This window comes from Neoarius graeffei, chromosome 28 (assembly GCF_027579695.1).
Source record: "Neoarius graeffei isolate fNeoGra1 chromosome 28, fNeoGra1.pri, whole genome shotgun sequence".
Lineage (NCBI taxonomy): Eukaryota > Metazoa > Chordata > Actinopteri > Siluriformes > Ariidae > Neoarius > Neoarius graeffei.
Window position 1 is genome coordinate 29,536,526 of NC_083596.1, and position 21,435 is coordinate 29,557,960.

The following is a 21,435-nucleotide window of genomic DNA, read 5'->3' on the forward strand; positions in this document are numbered from 1 at the left end:
GTTTGGTCTTCTGTTTGCCAGCAGGCTTTTGACACTATAAAGACATTGTTGTGTGGAGCTCCTGTTCTAGCAGCACCACAGTTTGACCGACCATTCTCCTTGCAGGTGGATGCCAGCCACGTTGGGGCGGGTGGTGTCCTCCTGCAAGCTGATGACTTGGGTGTGGAGAAACCAGTGAGCTTTTTTTCAAAGAAATTTAATTCTTACCAGCTGAATTATGCCACGATTGAAAAGGAAGCATTGGCCCTGTTGTGGGCGCTGAAGCATTTTGAGGTTTATATAGGTCCTGGGGTTGTGCCTGTAGTGGTCTATACGGACCATAATCCTTTAACATTTCTCAATTCAATACAATGTCCTAATCAGAGACTGATGCGTTGGTTGCTAATGCTGCAGTCATACTGGTTAGACATACGGTACATCAAGGGCTCTGAAAATGTGGTGGCAGACACATTGTCTAGAGCTCCTTGTTAACTGTCTGATTCACTGTCATTTTGTCTGTTATGTTGCTTGTGTCCTTGTCCTTTCTCTTCTCCCTCTTAAATTGCTTCCTACTGGTACCAGGTTGCTGAGGTTGGGGTGTGGTGGCAAGGGTACTCAGACATGGTGGATGGTGGCGTCAGTGAGTGTCAGGTCAGTTTTGTGCTTAGTAGACGGTAACACTCTTAGCTTATGTTAACAATATTTATGTTTTTAAGGATAATTAAAGCCATCAAGTTTAACTGTTTTGTTGAACTGTGTCGAGGGGTGTTTCTGGTCCGGGGTGGAACCCTGTTTTTAAGGAGGGGGGTGTGACGGCCTCCTATGCTAGGGCCTGGCTGTGTGTTGTTTCTTGTTCCTCTCTGTCTCCCTGTTTTTGCAGGTCTGATTGACAGGTGTTCTGAGTAATGGGGTGCACCTGCTTGATTGGGTGCCTGGTGATTGGGCGTACCTGAGGAGAGAGCACGTCATAAAATGGCTGCTGTGGGTTTCCATTGGGTCTCTCTCGCTCTCTCTCCTTGTCTTCCTGGCACCACGTCTTTTTGTGTTGGCTTTGGCCTTGTTTTTGTTTTTTAGTTTTGCACCTTACAACATCCTCCATTCAACACTTCACAATCATCCAACAACAAACATACTGATACCACTGACTTTATATACATAAAGTAGATAGTGTTATTTTGGGTTAAATAAATTATTTTTAAACGTTTGCGCGTCTCCTCCGTCTTTTGTCTTGGCCAATGAGCCGGGTCATGACAAAATATACATACAACCCTGATTCCAAAAAAGTTGGGACGATGTACAAATTGTAAATAGAAACGGAATGCAATGATGTGGAAGTTTCAAAATTCCATATTTTATTCAGAATAGATGACATATCAAATGTTTAAACTGAGAAAATGTATAATTTTAAGAGAAAAATTAGGTGATTTTTAAATTTCATGACAACAACACATCTCAAAGTTGGGACAAGGCCATGTTTACCACTGTGAGACATCCCCTTTTCTCTTTACAACAGTTTGTAAACGTCTGGGGACTGAGGAGACGAGTTGCTCAAGTTTAGGGATAGGAATGTTAAGCCATTCTTGTCTAATGTAGGATTCTAGTTGCTCAACTGTCTTGGGTCTTTTTTGTCGTATCTTCCGTTTTATGATGCGCCAAATGTTTTCTATGGGTGAAAGCTCTGGACTGCAGGCTGGCCAGTTCAGTACCCGGACCCTTCTTCTACGCAGCCATGATGCTGTAATTGATGCAGTATGTGGTTTGGCATTGTCATGTTGGAAAATGCAAGGTCTTCCCTGAAAGAGACATCGTCTGGATGGGAGCATATGTTGCTCTAGAACCTGGATATACCTTTCAGCATTGATGGTGTCTTTCCAGATGTGTAAGCTGCCCATGCCACACGCACTAATGGAACCCCATACTATGATCTTTGTTTGTCCCCTTATTTTCAGTCTTATTCACGTTGATTGTGAAAGTAATGACATTGGCCTTGCAAATAGTAGACATTGCACCTGAAAGTAGTAGTTGTTTACATAAACCAAAATGGAGGGTAATGAAATGGACTTGTTTATTTACCAGATGGCGATGTGGAGCCACGGTGCAATTTTTATAAAAATGAGACGGCATCAGAGACGGGCGAGGCTTGTCAGTCTGGCTTTTTGTGCCTCACCAACGTAGCATGTTTCCTGTATGTGCGATGTAAACGTAAACTTTGTGGTATCAAAAGTCACAGATGTTTAAATGAAATTAGATCAGAACATTCAGACCCAAACGGATTAGCAAAAATGTGATTTGAATCGTATTTCAAAACGCACACACATGTGGTTTGGAACAGATTTGTAAAAATCAGATCTAGTGATTTTCAGCTGTTCAGATTTGCTGCATATGATTGGCTTCCAATCTGATATCCACATCAATTGGATTTTGACTGACAGTCTGAACATAGCCAGAGGACAGGGGAAGTGCTGTAAGAAGTTGCCTGTTTCTCGAGTCTCTCTCACACCACACACACACACACACACACACACACACACACACACACACGTTCTCTAGTTATCAGTGATTAGCTAAATTGCTGCTCAAGTGAAAGACAGACCTGTGCTACTTGTTCCATGTAATCTGGACCAAAATGAAAATATTTCATTTCAACTTCGACTTGAGATTTTATTTGCAGTTCTCAAACTTTTCAAATGCCACTCTCTTAAAACAAAACAATATAAAATATTGGAGGTTTCCTTTAAAGGTGCAGTACGAGATTTTGGAATAACGGTTCCCGCAAGCCATATTTTGAAAAGAAACACGCCCGCCCTCGCCATGCTCCCACCCCCTGCGTCTCCAAAGCACATGAATGCGCGTTGCCAGTTCCCGAGCGTTCATGGTTGTCGCGAGGACTGTTTGCATTAAAATTTCCCATTCATTTCTGTGGAATTATTTGAAAAACTATTACACACATTTTCAAACATCCGCTGCTCTGGCATGCTTTCACCTAGAGACATGATTCAAACTTTAAAACGTAGAGAAACTTCTCCTCTGTGGATCTGGCATTCAACTTTTTTGCTAGGCTCTATACTTTTGGCTCAGTCCCAGCTCAAACACCATGTGGGTTCCTGGAGAAAATCAGGCTTTATAATGGGTGTCTATTGCGTTACACACCAGTGGAGCTCGTTAAGTTAGAGTGTAGAGAGCTTGGAAAAATAGCTCAAACTTTCTCATTTAAACTGTGTTTTCAGCCCCAATTTTCACTCCACACACACAATTTTCTCAAAAGTAGTAGCCACACTTGTCCTGATTTCACACAATGTGTCTACCTACACGATAGGACTTGCAGTTTTTGAATGAGAAGCCTGAAAGTAAGGAGAGGACAGGCGTGCAGTCCCATAGACTGCCATTATAAACTTGACAGAAAAGTCACTCGTTTTTAACACGCTCTAGTGACCTCATTTTTTACACTACAGACAAAAAATTACATCAGTGTGTTCAGAAGAGCCTTGTGGCGCTCACTGTGAAAGAATTTTGTGAATATCTCCTTCCGTTTTCGTGTAAATCCCCGTTGTTTGGAGGGAGCGCTCTGAGGGAAAACTGCCCTTTTTCTGTGCATTTCTGTCTCTCCCTGCTCAGCGCGTGGGTTGGGGGAGAGGCTGCTCGCTCTCTCTCACTCACACACACACACACACACACACAGAGAGAAGGGACGGGCTGCTCCCTCTGAGAGACACAGGCTTGTAGCCTCATGGCAAATCATACATTCACACAGTATAGCTCAGCTCCGGCAACTGTGACTGCTACGTGCACTGCATCCCTCTCACGATTTCCTGCAGGGGAATTGTCGTCTCTGTACGCGCAAGGGTGGGGTGGGGGGTTGGGGTCGCGAGCTTCAGTCTGATTGATGTGTCAGTATCCAATCATTTTGAGGTGGTTACCTCGATAGGATTTGATGGCATTTTTCCTTTATTTTACACTGTAGACTGGATTAAAATATTTCGTTTTTGGGTCAAACCTTCTATTGTACTGCTTGCAACATGGGTGTGAGGAGCTTTTCAAGCAATATGGTAAAAAAATACTCCTGAAAAAATCTCGTACTGCACCTTTAAGTAAAATTTGAGGGTGATGGCATGTATTGATTGATTTGTTTACTTTTGCCTTATGTGCTTAGAACTTCATCATGCCGGAGGTACGGGATTTGTCAGATGCCCTACCAGAGATGCTTATGGATCCCATCACTGGTGTAGGAGTCGTTGCCTCAAGAAACAGAGCACCCACTGGTTATGATGTGGTAAGCAGGGGCTTCAAAGTTTGGGAGAATAGCAGGGTACAAATAATTTACAGCAGGGTGCAAAATGGTAAAATGTCTGCCAGCGGCAGACATAATGCACGCAAAGCGTGCAGGGATAGATAGATAGATAGATAGATAGATAGATAGATAGATAGATATGCAAGTACGAATTTTTCATGGGGCGGGATGGTTTGGAACAGGCCATCTAAAATTGGGATAACATTTACCCGGGACGGGTATTTGAGGCGGGTCGTCTAGCTTAAGCTTGATTAGCGTTGTTATGCACGCCAGTGTTTCCCACAGAAATTTTGGAGACTATGGGGGAGGTGCGGGGGTTGTTTAAAATTGAGTGATATGTTAAATATTAAGTTATTACTGAAAAACTATTGATTAAAAAAACAGACACTGAGAAATGGTCCTATAAACAACTTTACCAATATAAAAGATTACCAGGACTACAAAAATGCAGAAAAATAGGCTTTACTTATCCAAATGCTCCTGTTGGTTCAAAAGTTAAAGTGCATAGAACCTCACAGCACAGCATGAAGTTACCTTAAAATATAATATAAATGCCTCAGCTTTCATGTAAGAAAAAAAACTATTAATACTAGTACTGTGTGCAGGCAGTCTCTCCTGAAGACTAAATTAAACAATAATTATAAACTAATAAAATAAATGGCTCAGGCTTCATAGAACAAAAAAACAATTTGAATAGAATCTCACAGTATGATGCTGAAGCTGCCTAAACAATGGAAAATAAAATACCGTTTTGGCAAAAACGTTGGCATCCATTAATTTCTTGTATTAAGTAAAAAAATATGTTGCCAGATACTGCTGACGTTTTACAGCCCAAAATATGTTCAAAACCCGCCAAAATGCACTTAAAACCGCCCAAATTGGGCTAGAAAACGCGCAATCTGGCAACACAGGCGGCAGTAATGGCTGCACTTGTGTCGAGGATGTAAACACAATCTGGCAACACAGGCGGCAGTAATGGCTGCACTCATGTCGAGGATGTAAACACAGTTGACGCGGCAACGGACATACATGACATAGTGGATGTAATTTACGTTCACAACTTTTTTTGCTGTCAGAAATCTCATCTCATTATCTCTAGCCGCTTTATCCTGTTCTACAGGGTCGCAGGCAAGCTGGAGCCTATCCCAGCTGACTACGGGCGAAAGGCAGGGTACACCCTGGATGAGTCATCAGGTCATCACAAGGCTGACACATAGACACAGACAACCATTCACACTCACACGGTCAATTTAGAGTCACCAGTTAACCTAACCTGCATGTCTTTGGACTATGGGGGAAACCGGAGCACCCGGAGGAAACCCACGCGAACACGGGGAGAACATGCAAACTCCACACAGAAAGGCCCTCGCTGGCCATGGGGCTCGAACCCGGACCTTCTTGCTGTGAGGCGACAGCGCTAACCATGACACCGTGCTGCCATAATAAATTATATTATTGCCAATTAATAGTGGTTTCTGATGAGCCATTAAGGGGAACATGCTGTGAAAAACTTTTTTTTTCCCTTATTGTTTTTGAAATGAGAGATCTTGATGCGACTTGGGAGGTACTGGGCCTTTCAAAGGTGAACTGTTACCTTCCTAGTCTGTAATAGCCATAGAAAGAAAATAGGTGGAGAGAACGGGTCAGTTTCAAAAGTGCATGCATCTTGCATCGAATCTTCTCTAATTTTTTTTATGGTATCTCCCCCATGAACATATGATTGCACATAGCAATCTGAATCATGAAGATGGGGCCATCTACCTAGATATTCAGCAAATGATACCTGGAAGGAACAAGCAGAAAAAGTGCAAGTGTGCTGTTCCAGGATGAACAAAACCCAAGTTTGCATCTTCTTTCAAAATGTCCGTGAGCTCTCGCTGCCCCTTCAAAATCCTGTCAAGAGGGTTGTAAGTCTTGCACTGGGCTGTATCCATATGTCTGCAGCAGGTCTCCAAGGTGAGCAGCCTCTGTAGTGGTGGGACTGGTTGCGTCCCTTCCTTCATTTTCCTCTTCTGACTCAGGTTCATACATGTAAGGCTGTAATCCTTATGCAGAAGCCACTGCTTACCTCTGAGTTTAGCTACAATTCCACACATGATTGCGGCGAAGGTTCTCATTGAAAGATCCTCGTTTAAAGATGTGAACCAATCAGAGCAAAGCTAAATACATTTTAACTGTTCTTTTTCTGGGCAAGAATAATGGACATGCAAATGGGGGGGGGGGGCAAAAATGTGGTGCACAAGTGTTTAATTCATTTTGGGTTTTCTGAGACCAATCCAGGGTCGAAATTATACAACCGGGTAAAAAATTGTGATTAATTTAATAGTGCTGAAAGTTCAAAAATGTCTTCTTAATTTGCAGAGTTCAGGGCCTCTTAACTTTGTTTTAGTGATTATAATTTACAACAGCTGGTAGCTTCTCTGTGCCAACATAAGGGTTTGTTTGACAGAAGTCATTGGACTGACCAACACACAGTACAATGGGAAAGTCCAAGAAGCTTAATGCAGATCTGTGAAAAGGATCATAGATTTACACAACTCAGGAATGTCTCTTGGAGCCACTTCTAAACAACTGCAGATTTCAAGATCTGTTTTACAATTTTACATAAGTACAAGTTATTGGGCAGTGTAGCTGCTTTCCCAAGCCACTTTACTGGAAGAAGACCCAAACTGTCACCCTGCACTGAGAGGAAATTAGTTTGGATGGTTAGGAAAAACCCAGGAAGCACCACAGCACAGGCCTGCCATGAACTGTGAGCTGCCAACTACAGTCAAGAGTTTCACATCACCATGGACTGGAGTTCTCAAATATTCAAGCTTAAATATTCATCTCATTATCTCTAGCCGCTTTATCCTGTTCTACAGGGTCGCAGGCAAGCTGGAGCCTATCCCAGCTGACTACGGGCGAAAGGCGGGGTACACCCTGGACAAGTCGCCAGGTCATCACAGGGCTGACACAAACACAGACAACCATTCACACTCACATTCACACCTACAGTCAATTTAGAGTCACCAGTTAACCTAACCTGCATGTCTTTGGACTGTGGGGGAAACCGGAGCACCCGGAGGAAACCCACGCGGACACGGGGAGAACATGCAAACTCTGCACAGAAAGGCCCTCGCCGGCCACGGGGCTTGAACCCAGACCTTCTTGCTGTGAGGCGACAGCGCTAACCACTACACCATCGTGCTGCCTCTTCAAATCATTCCTGAGCAAAATTTTTTTAATTGAAATTTTCATATACAATACAGCTGCAGATCGTCATATCACAAAGTATAGTATAAAGTAGCTGCATTACAATAAACTGAACGAACATGAACAAAATGCTCCTTATTCTGACACATGGCAATCTTTATCAAATGAGAAATTTGTAATAAGCAAACATTTAGAAGAAAATAAAATAAAAAAATAAATTACATAAGCTCAGAAGTGCAGTGTTATTGTCCCTAACCCCTACACACAAAATCAATCATTTTCTTCTTAATCTGTTAAATCCTTTGCATAATTACTGAAGGGTGTCCATATGCCCTCAAATGTCTGCTGTTTTACCCTTTAAGTTTTCCATTGTAATGGTAAATTTGACACTTTGTTTTATCCATTGTTTGGTATTTGGTCTGTGAGCTTATTTCCATGACAGTGCAGTACATTTATTTTATTTTTTAATTTTTTTGCATTAATCAAACTGAGGTCTATAAATGCTTGCTCGTTTTTACTATAAGTATGTTTTCCTGGATGTAAACCCAACAGGAAAAGTTTGGGATCCAATAAAACTTGAGATTTTTTTCAATGACAGCTCTTGTCTCTTCCCAGAATTTTTTAATTTCCCTACACTGCCACATACAATGAGAAAGTGTCCCTTTGGATTCTGTACATTTTGTGCATATGTCTGGTATGTTTTTGTTGTATTTATTCAATTCCACTGATGTCACATAAGTCCATATTTAGCCATTTGTACTGGGTTAATTTAAGGCGTGTATTGATAAATTTAGTGTGAGCATTGGTGCAGGCTGCTTTTCAATCATCCTCTGATATATCTAGCTGGAGGCTTTCTTTCCAGGCATTCAATTTATATTTCAGGTTTTCTGTGAGTGAGATGTCTATAGGTGTTAAAACTTGGATATTATATCCCATTGAAAGCAGTCTTTCTTTACCATTTCTTCCAGGGGGGGGGGTTGAAAAGTACATTATTTTGATTGACCGTAAAGCATCTAAGCTGTAAATATTTAAAGAAGTATTTCTTATCGAGACTAAATTTAGACCTCAGCTCTTCAAAAGACATCATAATATTTGAGTCTGGAAAATAAAGATCAATGAGCATTTTAAGTTCTTTAGAGTTCCATATTTTAAATACTGCATCTGCTTTTCCTGGTACAAAAAGCTGATTACCCCATGCAAGACTAAACTGAGAGAGTGAATTTGGTTCTTTTAGATACTCTTTTATATTGTACCATATCTTTACCATATGCTTTACAGTTGGATTTTTTTGTTCTCATAATTTTCTCATTGTGTCAAAGTATGAGTATAGGGGAAAAGGTAATTTATGATCGTGAGATTCCATCTCTGTCCAATGAGGAAAGTCATTTGTTGAAAAGTAAAACATAATAGATCTCAGCTGTGTTGTCCAGTAGTAACATATTAAATTTGGACTCTTTAAACCCCCTTGATCAAATGGTAGGTACAGTAGTGACCGTCTAAGGCCCAATCCCAATTCTAATTTCTACCCCTACCCCTCCGCCTTCCCCTCCGCCTTCCCCTTGGCCCTTCCCCTTGAAACTGAGCTACAAGGGATAGGGCTTGAAATTCAACCCTTACGTATTGGGATAGCCCTTCAACGATCGCATACGTCATCGCGTACCTCCGTCAGCGTTTACGTTAGCAAAACGCGACGCGTCATTGGCTGCGACCAGCCGCTACAGTCAGAGCCAGAGGCAGAAATCTCTGCTGGCAGGGTGTGATTTGTTAACTAACACCACTGAATGGGATATCTTTGGCGCTTCGTGCACCACATCCGACAGAATGAGGTGTCAGAACACTCATGTAAACAATAAAAGCGAGAATAACAGAACAAAACGTACGCAGTAAAGCAACCGAAAACAATACTCACTCCCAAAGCTTTTTAGCAGCAGCTTGGATTTCAGAAATCGCTGCTCATTCTCAGCTCGAAAGCGAATCAAGCGGCGTGTTTCCTCTGGATAACAACTTAAAACACGTAAATAATGGAGAAAATACATTTATGACAATCTTTCGCCGCGGGAACCGCCATCTTTCTGAAATCCGCATGAAATCTCGCTGAAATCCGCATGGCATTGTGGGAAATCACTCAAACCCCTTCGTTCGGAGTCTGCTCCAGGAAAATCTCCGTTTGGAGGGGTACAGAAGCCCTACCCCTTCCCCTCCCCCTCCGCGTTAACTGGGATTGGGATACCCCTACCCCTTCACGTGAACGCGCAAAATGGAGGGGAAGGGCCAAGGGGTTGGTCCAAGGGGTGAAATGGGATTCGGCCTATGTCTTGCACTCCTGCTGCTCCATATAAATCCAATAAATGCTTTCTTAATTTTTTAAAACAAATCTGAAGGAGGTGGCAAAGGAATGTTTTTTGAAATAAAGCAATTTGAGTAATACAAGAATTAAGATATATTCTTCCCATCACAGACATTGGTAATGGCATGATCTGTCAATGGACTCCTTAATTTCCCCCCATCAAGGGTTCATAATTGGCATTAAAGGAGAACTGAAGGCATATTTTTTAATCAAAATGATATCTATCTCATTTTATTAAATATAAGTGCATTTTTGATAGCTGTTTTGTCACTGCTATAGCAAGTTATGAGTGTTTTGAAATATGCTATGTAACATCAGTCCATATGTCAAAGCAATGGCCATAAACGAGATTCGTTGAGACCTGTGCGAGACATTGTAGGATGGAAGTAAAACGTACAGTGGAAATCAAAGTGACCAACATCTGCCAATGTTGTCAAGATGCGCGCACCCTCTTTCGAATGCTGATGTAATCAAGCGGGAAGTTTTGTTTGTTTTGATAGCAATCAGGAAAGATTGAAAAAAGTAGGCAGTAATAATCATTTAAACTCATTTTTGTGCAATATTTCCTTTGGAAAACAATTTTCAAAATGGCAGCACTGACACCTGGCTGACACTTCATGTTTCGAAGTCTCACACAAGTCTCATGAAGATTGCGCAAATAAGTGATGCCTGCCGTGGACCAAGTGAACTAAATTCATTATGGCTAAAAACCAAGTAGACCGATAAGTAGAACATTTAATTGCAATTAGTTGCCAATATGAGTCATGCTATAAGGTTACTAAAACTGAAAACATAATTGAATAAAACATTAAGAGAAAAAGCAAGTTTAAAAATGACTTTAGTTCTCCTTTAACAACATTGTTCCAATTTGGGCAAAATCTGAACTTGTAAGTATTCAGACTGTTCTACAGCATTAAATTGGATTATTTCAGGAATCAGATTCATTCTTTCATTTGCATTAAGTAGTAATACATGGGTGTTATTATTAGGGATCGACCGATATGTTTTTTTTCAGGGCCGATACCGATTATTATGGAATTGGGATGCCGATACCCGTTATGTGCAACCGATAAATGTAAACATTATAATTCACATGGAATTAAACATAGCACACACTGACACAGACCTTCATATCCATGAAATGTATGTTTAATTGTAAAATTGAACATGAAATTTTGTGCAGGGAGATGCCAGCAGCATTTGTACAATAAAGTCAAACATTAGTTAGAATAAAATGAGAAATAAAATAATAATAAAATATTCACCAATAAAAAAATAAATCACTCCCTACTATATTACAGCTCACCATTTTCAGTGGAAAATAAATGAAAATACACTCTGGATTCTTTTACACTAAGAACTAAGTAAGACTTATCAACTTCAAGTAGTTTTTAAATAACAAATCAAGTGTAGGGAGCTGCCTGCAGCATTTTTTAAAAAGTAAAATCAAACATAAAGTAGGCTATCACTCCCTATTATGTAACAACAAGTAAGCATCTACATTCTAATGCTTTTAATGCCCAAGCCTAATATTCCCAATTTAGGAGGATTATATTGTAGTGAAGGAATCACAGTTGCTCTGCATGTTAAAAGCTCTGGTTAAAAGGAGCGGCTGCTCCTTTAAGAGTCTGTTCAGAGAACGGAAGTCGGAGTGAGGGGGCAGCCGCAGCTCTGCTCCATTAAGAGTATATCGCTTTCCGAATCAGAAGCGCTAGCGAGGAGAATCACTTGCGCAAGAATTATAAATACTAGTGGAGTACATTACAGCGCAATGTGAAGTAGCATTTAAGTCAAGAGTTTAATTGATGTATTTCGTTCATTACCGTTTATCCAAGCAAGTGTGCATCCACGACACAATTAATTACTGAGCCCACAACAAGCGTCCTGACAAACTCCCTACAGTATTACATAGCCTACTAGCACCATATCACACCTGGCTTGTTTAAATGTTCAAATAGCGCTTTATAAAGTTACCTAACATATACAAGTGCAATGCGCTTTTTGAGCACGAGTCACGTCATGAAGTTTACTCATCACCATAACAAATAGCCAGTAGGCTTGCGCTAGCCTACAGAACACAAACACTACGTTTTATTTCATCTTCCCTTGACCACCTCTCTGTATGGCTGTCATTCTACTGTTCGAGTAGAACTACTGACACATTCACAACGTTTCCAGACGGGGATTTAAAAATGACTGCAGCCTATGTTATGCTGGGGACTGCTTACTATGGACAACATTACATGTAGTTTCAGTGAGACTAGTTGGTTGTAGGCTAATTCAAATGCTTCCTTCCGTAAGCTAAGTTTGCCTGGCTACACAGATGCAAATGGACAATTTTAACGAGTAGTAGATGAAGAATGTAAACATATAATGATGATGTGCTTTTGCAGCTTGTGTGTTTGTGACTTATTGCGGCAAAAGCAGCGTGTCCTTACCTTGAAGTGGGAGCTGCTTCTGCCCGAGTGCCCGTACGGCCGCCTTGAAACAGTTCACAGCATTTAGCTACACGTGTCGATTGGCTATATCTCTTGTGCCAAACAAATCAGATGTTGTGGTGGGCGAAACCATGTTCTTGAACTCAGAGAGGCGAGTGCAGGAAAGGACGTGCAGTGACAGTCGCGTTAGGAACGAAATGGCTGCAAAAAGGCATGTTATCGGCATATTGGTGGAAATTATGGCCGATACCGATAACCCTAAAAATGCAGAATATCGGCCCGATATATTGGCCAGGCCGATTATCGGTCGACCCCTAGTTATTATTATTCACCTTATATTCAGACACATTGCCAAATATTATTTGTTGTAATAGGGCTGGAATTGATTTTCTTTGAGTGGAAGCAAATAAAATTGTCATCTGCATAAAGGGCAATTCTGTGTTCTCTCAATCCCACTGTTAGATTAGATTAGACAGATAGATACTTTATTAATCCCAGAGGGAAATTCAAAGTATCCAGTAACATTTCCGCATTGCACAAGATCAATACAAAACTAAATAGCATTATACAAGGAAATCGTATAAAAAAAACTAAATTGCAAAATGCCAAAGAAATAAAACTGTAACAGTTCCTGATGTGGGTGGAGCACAGAAGCACGGCAGGTGAGAGTTGATGTTACACCGAAATGCTTTTTATTGAGCTTTTCAGCTTTTTTCCTTTCACTCACTCATGCATTGTGGTTGGGGAGAGAGCCCCTTTTTTCTGCTCTCTCTCCTTTTATGCTCCATCCCTGTAAAACACACACAAACACAATAATTGACAGCAGGTGGAATGACTTAGCCACTTACCTTCCTCGACCCCACCCTCCATTCACAGACTGCTGCTTGGCCATATCCCCACTGCCTGACTCAGGCCGGGGAGCCATCCAGCCTGAAGCTCACTCCCCCCATGGGACAGGAAGTCCGCCACCACCATCTGTGCCCCTGGCCTGTAGATCACCTCGAACTTAAATGGCTGGAGAGCGAGATACCAACGGGTGATCCGCACATTGGCATCCTTCATGCGGTGGAGCCACTGGAGGGGGGGCGCGTGGTCCGAACAGTGTGAAAGGGCACCCCAGCAGGTAATGTCGGAGGGCGAGGACCACCCACTTGATGGCAAGACACTCCTTCTCAATTGTGCTGTACTTGCTTTCATGCATCGACAGTTTCCGGCTGATGTACAGCACGGAGCACTCCTCGCTCTCCACCTCCTGGGACAAAACGGCCCCCAGCCCTCTGTCCGATGCATCAGTCTGCCAAGTAAAGGGGAGAGAGAAGTCAGGGGAGTGTAAAAGTGGCCCCCCACATAGTGCAGCTTTTATCTCGGAGAAGGCCTGTTGGCACTGCTCCGTCCACTGGACTAGATCTGGAGCCCCCATTTTAGTGAGATTGGTTAGCGGGCTAGTGACATCTGAATAATTGGGTAGAAACCTACGATAATAGCCAGCCAGCCCCAAGAATCGTCTCGCCTCCTTTTTGGTCTTGGGCCTCGGGCAGGCCGCAATCACTACAGTCTTGTTAATTTGGGGATGCACCTGCCCATGGCCCAAGTTGAACCCCAAATACCATACTTCCAGCCGCCCAACCACACACTTTTTCGGGGTAGCTGTGAGGCCCACTCGCGTCAGTGACTTTAGAACAGCCCTCAGGTGTTCCAAGTGCCGCGGCCAATTATGACTGTAGATTATGTCGTCTAGATAGGTAACCGCGTAGGCAGCGTGAGGGTGGAGGACCCTGTCCATAAGCCGCTGGAATGTAGCAGGCGCCCCAAACAACCCAAAAGGGAGCGTGACAAATAGGTGTAAACCAAACAGTGTGAAAAAGGCCGTTTTCTCCCGGGATAGAGGAGTCAAGGGGATCTGCCAATATCCCTTTGTTACAACCCCAATTCCAAAAAAAGTTGGGACAAAGTACAAATTGTAAATAAAAACGGAATGCAGTAATTTACAAATCTCTCCTACAAATTTACAAATCCCCTCCTAGAACTGCCACCTTATTGTGGTGGAGGGGTTTGTGTGCTTGAATGATCCTAGGAGCTATGTTGTTGGGGGCATTATGCCCCTGTCAGGGTTTCCCAAGGCAGACAGGTCCTAGGTGACAGGCCAGACCAAGAGCAGTTCACCAAAACCCCTAATGGAGCAACAACCAAGGACCGAGACGTCGCCCGGTATGGCGCAGCCGGGGCCCCACCCTGGAGCCAAGCCCAGGGTTGGGGCTCGCATGCGAGCGCTTGGTGGCTGGGCCTTTGCCCATGGGGCCTAGCCGGGCTCAGCCCGAAGAGGTGACGTGGGCCCGACCTCCTGTGGGTTCACTACCCACAGAGGTAGCAGTAGGGGGCTGGTGCAGTGTGGATTGGGTGGCAGTCGAAGGCAGGGGCCTCGACGACCTGATCCCCGGACATAGCGGCTAGCTGTTGGGACATGGAATGTCACTTCGCTGGGGGGAAAGAGCCTGAGCTTGTGCGGGAGGTTGAGAGGTACTGGCTAGAGATAGTCGGGCTCACCTCCATGCACAGCTTGGGCTCTGGAACCCAGCTCCTTGAGAGGGGCTGGACTCTCCACTTCTCTGGAGTCGCCCATGGTGAGCAGCGACGGGCTGGTGTGGGCTTGCTTATAGCTCCCCAGCTCAGCCGCAATGTGCTGGAGTTTACTCCAGTGAACGAGAGGGTCGCCTCTCTGCGCCTTCGGATTGGGGAGAGGGCTCTTGCTGTTGTTTGTGCTTACGGGCCGAATAGCAGTGTAGAGTATCTGGCCTTCTTGGAGTCCCTGGGAGAGGTACTGAGGGGTACTCAGACCGGGGACTCCATTGTGCTACTGGGGGACTTCAATGCTCATGTGGGCGACGGCAGTGACACCTGGAGGGGCGTGGTTGGGAGGAACGGCCTCCCTGATCTGAACCCGAGTGGTGTTTTGTTATTGGACTTCTGTGCTAGTCACGGTTTGTCCATAGCAAACACCATGTTCGAGCATAGGGGTGTCCATAAGTGCACGTGGCACCAGGACACCTTAGGTCGATGATAGACTTTGTTGTCGTTTCATCTGATCTCCGGCCCTATGTCTTGGACACTCGGGTGAAGAGAGGGGCTGAGCTGTCAACTGATCACCACCTGGTGGTGAGTTGGATCTGCTGGCGGAGGAGGAAGCTGGATAGACCTGGCAGGCCCAAACGTATGGTGAGGGTCTGCTGGGAACGTCTGGCCGAGCACTCTGTTGGGGAGGTCTTTAACTCCCACCTCCGGGAGAGCTTTTCCCAGCTTCCGGGGGAGACGGGGGACATTGAGTCTGAGTGGACCATGTTCTCTACCTCCATTGTGGACGCGGCTGTTCGGAGCTGTGGCCGGAAGATCTCCGGTGCCTGTCGTGGCGGCAATCCCCGAATCCGGTGGTGGACACCGGAAGTAAGGGATGCCGTCAAGCTGAAGGAGTCCTATCGGGCCATGTTGACCTCCAGGACTCCTGAGGCAGCTGACTGGTATCGGCAGGCCAGGCATGCTGCAGCTCGGGCAGTTGCGGAGGCAAAAACTCGGAACTGGGAGGAGTTCAGGGAGGCCATGGAGAAGGACTATCGGTCGGCCTCGAAGAAATTCTGGCAAACCATCCGGCGCCTCAGGAGGGGGAAGCAGTACTCTGCCAACACTGTTTACAGTGCGGGGAGGAGCTGTTGACCTCGACTGGGGACATTGTCGGGCGGTGGAAGGAATACTTTGAGGATCTCCTCAATCCCACCATCATGTCTTCCACTGAGGAGACTGAGGCTGATGACTCAGAGATGGACTCATCCATTACCCAAGCCGAAGTCACTGAGGTGGTTTGCAAGCTCCTCGGTGGCAAGGCACCGGGGGTGGATGAGATCCGCCCTGTGTATCTCAAGTCTCTGGATGTTGTGGGGCTGTCTTGGTTGACATGCCTCTGCAACATCGCGTGGTGGTCGGGGACAGTGCCTATGGAGTGGCAGACTGGGGTGGTGGTCCCTCTTTTTAAGAAAGGGGACCAGAGTGTGTGCTCCAATTATAGGGGAATCACACTTCTCAGCCTCCCAGAGAAGGTTTACTCCAGGGTACTGGAGAGGAGAATTCGACCAATAATCAAACCTCGTATCCAGGAGGAACAATGCGGTTTTCGTCCTGGTCGCGGAACACTGGACCAGCTCTATACCCTTCATAGGGTGCTCGAGGGTTCATGGGAGTTTGCCCAACCAGTCCACATGTGCTTTGTGGATCTAGAGAAGGCATTCGACCGTGTCCCCCGTGGTATTCTGTGGGGGGTGCTTCGGGAGTATGGGGTTCGGGGCCCTTTGCTAAGGGCTGTCCGGTCCCTGTACGAATGGAGCAAGAGTCTGGTTCGCATTGCCGGCAGTAAGTCAGACCTGTTCCCGGTGCATGTTGGACTCCGGCAGGGCTGCCCTTTGTCACCGGTTCTGTTCATAATTTTTATGAACAGAATTTCTAGGTGCAACCAGGGGCCGGAAGGAATCCTGTTTGGGAACCACAAGATTTCATCTCTGCTTTTTGCAGATGATGATGTCCTGTTGGCTTCTTCAAATCAGGACCTCCAGCATGCACTGGGGCGGTTTGCAGTCGAGTGTGAAGCGGCTGGGATGAGAATCAACACCTCCAAGTCTGAGGCCATGGTTCTCGACCGGAAAAGGGTGGCTTGCCCTCTTCAGGTTGGTGGAGAAGGCCTGCCTCAAGTGGAGGAGTTTAAGTATCTCGGGATCTTGTTCACGAGTGAGGGAAGGATGGAGCGTGAGATCGACAGGCGGATCGGTGCAGCCTCCACAGTGATGTGGTTGCTTTACTGGTCCGTCGTGGTGAAGGAGCTGAGCCAAAAGGCGAAGCTCTCAATTTACCGGTCGATCTACGTTCCGACTCTCACCTATGGTCATGAGCTTTGGGTAATGAACAAGATCGCGGATACAAGCGGCCGAAATGAGTTTTCTTCGCAGGGTGGCTGGGCACTCCCTTAGGGTGAGAAGCGCAGTCACTCGGGAGGAGCTCGGAGTAGAGCCGCTGCTCCTCCACATCGAGAGGAATCAGCCGAGGTGGCTCAGGCATCTTTTTCGGATGCCTCCTGGATGCCTCCCTGGGGAGGTGTTCCAGGCATGTTCCCCCGGGAGGAGGCCCCAGGGAAGACCCAGGACACGCTGGAGGGACTATGTCTCTCGGCTGGCCTGGGAACGCCTCGGTGTTCTTCCCGAGGAGCTGGCCGTGGTGTCTGGGGAAAGGGAAGTTTGGGCTTCCCTGCTTAGACTGCTGCCTCCGTGACCCGGTCCCGGATAAAGCGGAAGAAGACGAGTTGAGACAAATCTCAAAAACTGATATTGTATTCACAATAGAACATAGACAACATATCAAATGTCAAAAGTGAGACATTTTGAAATTTCATGCCAAATATTGGCTCATTTGAAATTTCATGACAGCAACACATCTCAAAGTTGGGACGGGGCAATAAGAGGCTGGAAAAGTTAAAGGTACAAAAAAGGAACAGCTGGAGGACCAAATTGCAACTCATTAGGTCAATTGGCAATAGGTCATTAACATAACTGGGTATAAAAAGAGCATCTTGGAGTGGCAGTGGCTCTCAGACGCTATTCTTTAAATTCGTTTCTTAAGACAAGGATTTTTTAAGATGTTACCTTGACAGTTTCGGCGATAAACTTCCGCCTTCTTCAAAACAGTCACCAGATGTCGAGTGGTGGCATGCCTTATCAGCTGATTTTAGTCTAAGGCTCTCAGAAGTAAAGATGGGAAGAGGATCACCAATCCCCCCCCTAATTCTGCACCGACAAATAGTTGAGCAATATCAGAAAGGAGTTTGACAGTGTAAAATTGCAAAGAGTTTGAACATATCATCATCTACAGTGCATAATATCATCAAAAGATTCAGAGAATCTGGAAGAATCTCTGTGCGTAAGGGTCAAGGCCGGAAAACCATGCTGGGTGGCCGTGATCTTCGGGCCCTTAGACGGCACTGCATCACATACAGGCATGCTTCTGTATTGGAAATCACAAAATGGGTTCAGGAATATTTCCAGAGAACATTATCTGTGAACACAATTCACTGTGCCATCCGCCGTTGCCAGCTAAAACACTCTAGTTCAAAGAAGAAGCCTTATCTAAACGTGATCCAGAAGCGCAGATGTCTTCTCTGGGCCAAGGCTCATTTAAAATGGACTGTGGCAAAGTGGAAAACTGTTCTGTGGTCAGACGAATCAAAATTTGAAGTTCTTTATGGAAATCAGGGATGCTGTGTCATTCGGACTAAAGAGGAGAAGGACGCCCCAAGTTATCAGCGCTCAGTTCAGAAGCCTGCATTTCTGATGGTATGGGGTTGCATTAGTGCATGTGGCATGGGCAGTTTACACATCTGGAAAGACACCATCAATGCTGAACGATATATCCAGGTTCTAGAGCAACATATGCTCCCATCCAGACGACGTCTCTTTCAGGGAAGACCTTGCATTTTCCAACCCAACAATGCCAAACCACATACTGCACCAATTACAGCATCATGGCTGCGTAGAAGAAGGGTCCGGGTACTGAACTGGCCAGTCTGCAGTCCAGATCTTTCATCCATAGAAAACATTTGGGGCATTATAAAACGGAAGATACGACAAAAAAGACCTAAGACAGTTGAGCAACTAGAATCCTGCATTAGACAAGAATGGGTTAACATTCCTATCCCTAAACTTGAGCAACTTGTCTCCTCAGTCCCCAGACGTTTACAGACTGTTGTAAAGAGAAAAGGGGATGTCTCTGTTACCCCTTTTCCACCAAATCAGTTCCAGGGCTGGTTTGGAGCCAGTGCTGGTGCTAGTTCACAACTCGTTCAACTTGCGAGCCAGCTGAGAACCAGTTTGCTTTTCCATCGCTCGCAGTGCCACGTCATTACGTTGCTGTATACGTCATTACGTCGCTGTATACGTCAGTTACGTCGCTACGTTTGCTTAAACCTTGGCGCGAATATCGAAGCAAAAACAACACGGAAGAAGCAGCAGCAGCAACAACAATAATAATAATAATAATGGATGACTTCGCGTTTGTACAGCTGCGGCTTCTCGCCGCTTAAAAATGGCGATCTTTCTCGGTCTTGTTATTGTCGTTGGTCTTAACAACTCCGCCCCCCCGCTGACGTAAGCAGTTCTTTCCTCTGGCCCAGCAAAGAGTTAGTGCTAGCCTGGAACTGGTTTTTCTGGCCCCAGAGCCAGTTCTTTGTCAGTGGAAACAGAAAACCCGGTTCCAAACTAAGCACTGGCCCCGAACCAGCCCTGGAACTGCTTTGGTGGAAAAGGGGCAACAGTGGTAAACATGTAGTGAAAATTCATTATGTCTGATCATTATAACTATTCTTTTAAGTTCGTTTCTTAAGACACGTATTTTTAAGTATGTTACCTCGCTTGTTGACAGTTTCGGCGAACACTTCCGCCTTCTTCAAAACAGTCACCAGATGTCGAGTGGTGACGTGCCTTATCAGCTGATGTTACTCTATGGAGGCGTGAACGTCCCGCCCAATTTGACAGGTAGTCCACGCCTCCTGCTGTCAGGTCGCTGCCCCAGGACTGCGCTCCAGGTGTGCGACAGCGCGTACGCTCCCTCATCCCGGTTCATCGTCCTCTGCGCCCGCTTACGTATCTCCACTGCCTCCAAAATCCAACGCTGATATCTATTCTCTTCAGCGCGAATGACTCTGGCCTCTTCCCAATTCATAATATGATTATGTCGTTTGCAGTGGTCTGAAATGGCTAATTTTAAGTTTTCTTGGCTTGCTTTTTCTTTTTCGGATCTTGAGTCTTTTTGTTGTTTCTTTTTCACATTCTAATTGGTGTTCTTTCCTGCGAGTGTGGAAGCATCTGCCCGTTTCACCAATATAGACTTTATTGCATGAACGGCAAGGGATTTCATATATGATATTGCATTTATTGTCCAGTTGTATTTTATCTTTGGGGTGAACTAGCAGCTGTCGGAGGTTCTTGTATGGTTTGACCGGGGTGTCGATGTGGTATTTCCTCATGGATCGTTGGATGCGTTCTGTAACTCCTTTTATGTATGGTAATGTGACAAAGCCCCAGTTTGTTTTTTCTGTGTTTTTTCTTGTTCGTTTGTTTCTTTCCTTTTTTTGTGTCTGTGATTTTCCTTTTCGAATTGCCCACGGTGGATATTGGCATTTTTTTAATGCCTGTTGGATGTGTTGTTCCTCCTCCTGTCTGTCTTTCTCCTCCATGATGTTCTGTGTTCGGTCGTATAGTGTTCTGATTACTGACATTTTGTGTGCGATGGGATGTTCAGATGTCCAGAGAAGATATTGGTCGGTATGTGTAGGTTTTCTGTATGTTGTAATTCTGATGTTCCCTTCTTCTGTGTGGTGTATTTTTAGGTCCAGAAATGCTATTGTCTTGTCTGTTTCCTCTTCGTGTGTGAATTTGATGTTGCCTGTCTTGTCTATGGAGTTTAGATGATCCGTGAGTTGTTGTGTGTGGCCTGTTTTGGTTATTTCAAGAATGTCATCAACGTATCTTTTCCAGAAGATAGGTTTGCAGTCATCCGGTGCTGTTTCTATGGCTCGGGTTTCCAGATCCTCCATAAAAAAGTTGCATAGAGTGGCAGATAGCGGGTCCCCCATTGCAAATCCCTCTTTTTGTCTATAGATTGTACCTCTGTATTGGAAATATGTGGACGTGGAAATGAAATGTAATAGTTTTGTTATGTCCTGTGCTGTAAGTTTTGTACGTTTTTTCAGGGTTCTGTCTGCTTTTAACCGGTTTTCTACTATGTTAAGAGTGTTTGTGACCGGTGTTTTTGTAAAGAGAGATGACGTCATGTGATACAAAGATTTCATCCTTTATCTTGATTTCCTTTAGTTCTTTCGCCAGTTGTTTTGAGTTTTTGCAGTGGTATTCCGTGAGTCCGAGGAGTGGTTTAATTATGTCTGCCAGCGTCTTGGAAAGGTTGTAAGTAACTGATCCTATACTGTCTACTATGGGTCTTAGTGGTGCTCCGGGTTTATGAATTTTCGGTGTGCCGTATATCCGGGGGGTGATGTCTGCTGTGGGAATGAGGTGGTTGTATGTTTGTTTATCAATTTTGTTGTCATCCATTAACGGTTTGAGTAATAGTTTGTCTTTTTTTTCTTTTCCTCCATCGGGTCTTTT

General features: G+C 44.7%; 1 protein-coding gene across 5 annotated transcripts in view; it reads left to right on the forward strand.

Moving 5' to 3' along the window:
* Positions 1-21,435, forward strand: part of mvb12ba (multivesicular body subunit 12Ba) — a 362,744-nt gene that overhangs the window by 5,101 nt on the left and 336,208 nt on the right. For 3 of the 5 annotated variants that reach the window (XM_060913297.1, XM_060913301.1, XM_060913300.1), the window contains exons 1-2: positions 562-630; positions 4,130-4,249. In XM_060913297.1, the coding sequence (XP_060769280.1) occupies positions 601-630; positions 4,130-4,249 (150 nt within the window). In that variant the 5' untranslated portion in view covers positions 562-600. Of the gene's footprint in view, positions 1-561; positions 631-4,129; positions 4,250-21,435 lie in introns of those variants that run through there. The other 2 variants (XM_060913298.1, XM_060913299.1) reach the window with 1 other exon arrangement.